The 6,218-nt window shown below is 46.3% G+C and overlaps 1 protein-coding gene across 1 annotated transcript; it reads left to right on the top strand.

Annotated features, from left to right (window-relative positions):
* Positions 1 to 888: 888 nt before the first annotated feature.
* Positions 889 to 2,628, top strand: ENH_00083740 (hypothetical protein, conserved; the record flags this gene model as incomplete). The annotated part of the gene is made up of 1 exon (XM_013583469.1): positions 889 to 2,628. One exon carries the CDS (start codon positions 889 to 891, stop codon positions 2,626 to 2,628), a length of 1,740 nt encoding a protein of 579 aa, XP_013438923.1.
* Positions 2,629 to 6,218: the final 3,590 nt, after the last annotated feature.

The following is a 6,218-nucleotide window of genomic DNA, read 5'->3' as shown; positions in this document are numbered from 1 at the left end:
TGGAGGAGAAAATGAAGAAAGAAAAGAAGAAGACTATTTGGTGTGTATAGACAGCTCGAGGCCAGCATACACTTCAACAAGCAGCAGCCTGAGCAGCTGCAGCACGGTCTGCAGCTGCAGCAGCAGCTGCAGCAGCTGCAGCAGCAGCTGCAGCAGCAGCTGCAGCAGCTGCAGCGACAGCAGCAGCAGCACGGCGCTGCCGTCCATCGCGACGAGCCCCCGCAGCTGCAGCGCAGCGTACAGCCGCAGCAACAGCAGCAGCAACAGAAGCAGCGCCTGCTGCAGCAGCCCTGCCTCCGCCAGCAGCAGCAGCAGCAGCAGCAGCAGCAGCAGCAGCAGCAAACTGCAGCAGCTCGCTTTCTTTTGCATGGGCGCTGCATGCAGCCTTCCCTGGAATGTCATTGTTTTAGAAATGGAAACTTTTCAAAGATTTTACCTGCCCACTTATCCCTGGATTGAAGCAGCAACTGCAGTGGGTTTTTAGCAGCAGCAGCAGCAGCAGCAGCAGCAGCAGCAGCAGCAGCAGCAGCAGCAGCAGCAGCAGCAGTAGCAGCAGAGAGCGCGCAGGAGCAAGTGCAGGGTAACCGATGGCACGGGGGTTCTAGAGTTTAGGGTTTAGGGTTCAGAAGGCGTGTGCTTTGAGTCCGCGGTTTAGGGTTTAGGGTTTAGGGTTTAGGGTTTAGGGTTTGGGGTTTAGGGTTTAGACAAGAGGGCGCAGGAACAAGAGCTCACTGCCTACGGCTCAGGACTCATGCATGGACAGGAGTGTAGTGCTCAGGGTCTAAGGCCCAGAGATTAGGGTTTAGGGTTTAGGGTTTAGGGTTTAGGGTTTAGGGTTTAGGGTTTAGGGTTTAGGGTTTGGGTGTTGCGCAGGTTCGTTCCTTGAGCATGTTGTTTGGGCAGCTGCTGTTTTGCTGCTTGTCTCCTTTTCTGCCGGCCCTTTATTTGGGGGTTGGGGGCTGCATAATAGCAGCAGCAAGTTGCTGCTTCTTGTCTGCTGCAGTGTCTCCTGCTGCTGCTGCTGCTGCTGCTGCAGCAGCAGCAGCAGGCGGGGGCGCTGCTGGGGGCGCGGGCGGCGACGCCGCCGCCGCTGCTGCTGCTGCTGCTGCTGCAGCAGCAGCAGGAGGCGCTGCTGCTGCTGAGGGCCTCGCCTTCCAGCTTTGCTGCTGCTTAGTTGCTGCTGTCTCCTTTTGCTGCTCCTGTCTCCGCAGCAGCTTCTATTTGCTGCTGGCCCTTTCTAAACCCTGTCTCCGGGGGGCCCCCGCAGCAGCAGTACCCTTGGGGGGCCCCCTGTTGGGTCTTTTTTGTTTATTTATTTATTTCATTTTGCGTTCTTACAAACCCCTCACAAGAACTGCTGTTGTTCTTGCTGCTGCTGCGCTGCTGCTGCTGGCAGCAGCAGCGCTTTTCCTGCGCGCCCTCCGCAAGGTGCAGCAGCAGCAGCAGCAGCAGCAGCAGCAGCAGCAGCAGCAGCAGCAGCAGGCGCAGGCAGGAATCAAGCTGCTGATGCTGGCCAACTCGCCAGCTGCTGCTGCAGCAACGCAGCAGCAGCAGCAGCAGCAGCTGCAACTGCAGCCGCAGCAGCAGCAGCAGCAGCAGCAGCAGCAGCAGCAAGAACCCGACTGGGCCCAGGAAGGCCGCGACGGCCCTCCAGATGAGACCGCAGCGCTGCTTCACAGCCTTCACTGCCCCCCCAGCAGCAGCAGCAGCAGCAGCAGCAGCAGCAGCAGCAGCAGCAGCAGCAAGGAGTGTTTGGGCCGTTTTGGGGTATATTTGTCTGTCTTTGGAGAGTGCCGCAGCTCTTTAATTTGCTGCTTTCTTTTGTCTCTTTCCACGTACATTGTTTATCCCATTCAAGTGCAGCGAATGCGGCCCTGCAGCAGCAGCAGCAGCAGCAGCAGCAGCAGCAGCAGCAGCAGCAGCAGCAGCGGCGGCTGGGGCGGGGGCGTCGACCCTGCGGTGTTTCAGCTGCTGCTGATTGCTGCGTACCACCTGGGGATTGTGTCTGGCCGCTGCTGCTCCCGCTGCTGCTGCTGCTGCTGCTGCTGCTCCATCAGCAGCAAACTGAGTCCCGCGCTGCTGCTGCTGCGGCTGTCTTTGCCGCTGCTGCTGTGCTGGCTGGAGGCGCTGCCGGGGCGGCTGCTGCCGTGGCTGCGAGCAGCAGCAGCAGCAGCAGCAGCAGCAGCAGCAGGCGTGGGCGGGTCTTCCGCGGGCGCTGCTGCTGCTGCTGCTGCTGCGCAGCAGCAGCAGCAGCAGCAGCAGCAGCAGCTGCTGCTGCTGCCGTGGCAGCAGCAAGCCGAGAAGGCCCTGCTGCTGCTGCTGGACCTCTCCCGCTGCGCTGCTCTCTTCCTTTTTGCTGCTGCTCACGGGAGACTGTCTCTGTGGGGTCTCAGCAGCACTTTTGAGGGCCCCCGCAGCTACAAAGGCAGTGTTGCTGCTGCTGCTCTTTTGGGCCTTTGCGAAGCAGCAGGAGTTGCTGCTGGCACTGCTGTGTCTCTTTCCCTCTCTCCCCTCAGCCCCCCTGCTGCTGCTGCTGCTGCTGCTGCTGCTGCTGCTGCTGCTCATGACCCCGCAGCAGCAGCAGCAGCAGCAACGCCCACTGCAGCGGCGCTGCAGCGCCTCGCTTAACCGCCAGCAGCAAAAGCAGCAGCCAATGCAGCAAACCAGACAGCAGCAGCAGCAGCAGCAGCAGCAGCAGCAAATGCAGGAAATCTACCAGCAGCAGCAGCAGCAGCAGCAGCTGCTGCTGCTGCTGCTGCTGCGACTTCTGATTTTCAGCTTCTCGAATATTTTTTGCATCAACACAAATAAACCTAACTTCTGATTTTTCGATAAAATATAAATAAATATAAATATAAATATAAATATAAATATAAATATAAATATAAATATAAATATAAATATAAATATAAATATAAGTATAAATATAAATATAAATATAAATATAAATATAAATATAAATATAAATATAAATATAAATATAAATATAAATATAAATATAAATATAATAAAATGGAAAGTTGAAATAAAGAAAATAAGTCGAAGACAGAATTCGTTTTGCTGCGGCGCCGCAGAAGAGACAATTGCTGCTGTCTCTTTTTAATAATTACAAATGCCATTAATTAATTATTTATTTATTTATTTATTTATTTATTTATTTATTTATTTATTTATTTTAATTTATTCTTTTATTTATTTTTTTATTTGCTTTTTTCAGATGCCTTAAACCTGCTTTTATTTGCTCTGGAGGACCCGCCCGCTGCCGCCTCAAACCCTAAACCCTAAACCCTAAACCCTAAACCCTAATTTTTTGTTTTTGCCTCATTTGCGGCTCATTTTTTGCCATTTTTGGTCTATTTGCGTTTATTTTATTTCCTTTTTAATCTTTTATTTATTTAATTATGCTATTTATCTCTTTTTAATCTTCTTTTTTAATTTTAATTTTAATTTCCTTTTTTTTCTTTTTGTCTCCTTTTATTGTGTCTCTTTTGTCTCCTTTTATGCTCCTGGGTTCTTCTGCTTGTAAGCCGCGTAATCATTCTGCAAACAAAAATCATAAAAAGTATAATTTAAATTTAAAATAAATAAATTATAAATAAATAAATTAAAAATAAATAAATAAAATAAATATATAAATGAGAGCTAGCTCTGATTTGTTAAATCTCACAAGAAACTGATACTGCCAGCTGCACACTTTAGAAATAACCAGCAGCAGCAGCAGCAGCAGCAGCAGCAGCAGCAGCAGCAGCAGCAGCAGCAGAAGCAAAATCACCAGCAGCAGTAGGACACTGGGATAATCAGCAGCAGCGTCATTATAAACGGCAGCAGCAGCAGCAGCAGCAGCATCACTAGCAGCAACACTAGCAGCAGCAGCAGCATTAGAAGCATTAGCAGCAGCACCAACAGCATCAGCAGCAGCACCACCATTAGCAGCAGCCTTAGCAGCAACACTAGCATTAGCAGCATTAGCAGCATTAGCAGCAGCATTAGCAGCAGCAGTAGCAGCAGCAGCAGCAGCAGCAGCAGCACCACTAGCAGCAGCATTAGCAGCATTAGCAGCAGCATTAGCAGCATTAGCAGCAGCATTAGCAGCATTAGCAGCAGCAAGAGCAGCAGCATTAGCAGCAGCATTAGCAGCAGCATTAGCAGCAGCATTAGCAGCAGCAGCAGCAGCAGCAGCAGCAGCAGCAGCAGACCCTGAGGCAGGGGCTTTCGAGGATGTCTTTGGCTGAGGGTCTGCTGCTGGGGTCTTTTTGAAGCAGCTTTTCGCACAACACCCGCAGCTCTAAGGAATAGCGGGGGGGAGTTTTGGAGTCCGTAAATAAATAATAAACAGATAAATAAATAAATAAGTAAATAAATAGATAAACAGATAAATAAATAAATAAATAAATAAATAAATAAATAATAAATACATAAATAAACACATGAATAAATAAATAAATAAATAATAAATAATAAAGAAATAATAAATAAATAAATAATAAATAAATAAATAAACAAAAATTTAATTGTTTAATTAATTTGGCAAATAAGTGGCATTATTAAATGGCATTTTGCAAATGGCAAAATGGCATTTTGCGATTTCGGAGTTAATTTTGCGAAAAAAAGTCGAAAAAAGTTCATTTTTTGCGGAATAAAAAGCAAATTAAAAGAGGAATAAAGAGGGAGTGGAATTGGAGTTTCAAAATGGCAAAAAAGCGCAAAAAAAGAACCTTTTTTACCGGAGCAGTGCAAATATTTCGGTGAAGTTCCGGAAAAGAAAGGCCCCGAAAAGGCAGCTCGAAAGTGGCCGCTTCAAACATGAGGCAGCCCAGCGCCCAGATGTCTGCCGCGCTCGAGTACGGCCGGCCCTGCAACGCAAACCCTCGTTTTCGGCCCTTTTCAAACCCTTTTTTAGGGTTTGGAAACACTGATTCGGGGGTTTGGAGGCCGCGCAGTCGCGGGGTTTATGGGGGTTCAAACGGCGGCGAAAGGAGACAAAAAAAGCCAAAACGGAGAGAAAATGGAGACAAAATGGACACAAATGGGGACTTTTCAGAACTTTTTTAAAAACTTTTTGGGGACTTTGAGGGGGTTTTAAGGGCATTTAAAAAAGAATAAAAAATGCATTTGAGGCAGAGTTGATGGAAGTTGAAAGGAGACAAAAAAGAAGACAAAAAGGAGACAAAAAGGAGACAAAAAGGAGACAAAAAGGAGACAAAAAGGAGACAAATAGAGACTTTTCGAGACTTTTGAGGGCCTAAAAGGGGGTTTTGAGGAGGACTTAAAAGGCATTTAGAAGGGATTAAGAAAGGCATTTGATGGCGAATTGAAGAAGATTAAAGAGAGACAAAAAGGGGTTTAAAAGATTTTTAAAAAAGATTTTAAAAAGATTTTAAAAAGATTTTAAAAAGATCAAAAAATGATTTAAAAGAGATTCATGCGAGATTTATAAGATGAAATTATGAGATAGAGATGCAGGCAGAAGAGATAGCAGCAGCAACAGCAACAGAAGCAGCAGCAGCAGCAGCAGCAGCAGCATCACACACGCAGCAGCGGCATAAGCTGCAGCATCAGCCGCATGTATAGCAGCAGCAGCATATGCAGCAGCAGCAGCATATACAGCAGCAGCATATACACCAGCAGCAACAGCAGCAGCAACAGCAGCAGCAGCATATACACCACCAGCAGCAGCAGCAGCAGCAGCAGCAGCAGCAGCAGCAGCAGCAGCAGCAGCAGCAGACCTTGCAGAGTTCAGGGGCCATGAAGGCGGGAGTGCCGCACTGCGTCTTCGCTTGTTGAAGAGTAAATTCCAAAATCTTCGAAAGGCCCAAATCCCCCACTCGCACGTAATTGTTTTCATCCAAAAATACGTTTGCGGGTTTTAAATCTGTAAATAAATAAATAAATAAATAAATAATTAATTAAATAAATAAATAAATAAATTAATTAATTAATTAATTAATTAATTAATTAAAGTAGTTAGTTAGCTAGTTAATTGGTTAATTAAATTAGTTGGTTTATTAGCACGTAATTGTTTTCATCCAAAAATACGTTTGCGGGTTTTAAATCTGTAAATAAATAAATAAACAAACAAACAAACAAATATAAATAAATTAATTAATTAATTAATTAATTAATTAATTAAAGTAGTTAGTTAGCTAGTTAATTGGTTAATTAAATTAGTTGGTTTATTAGCACGTAATTGTTTTCATCCAAAAATACGTTTGCGGGTT

This window comes from Eimeria necatrix, genomic scaffold, assembly GCF_000499385.1.
Source record: "Eimeria necatrix Houghton genomic scaffold, Enh_scaff945, whole genome shotgun sequence".
Lineage (NCBI taxonomy): Eukaryota > Apicomplexa > Conoidasida > Eucoccidiorida > Eimeriidae > Eimeria > Eimeria necatrix.
Note: the sequence above shows the minus strand (reverse complement) of the source record. Positions and strands in the feature narration are given on the sequence as shown.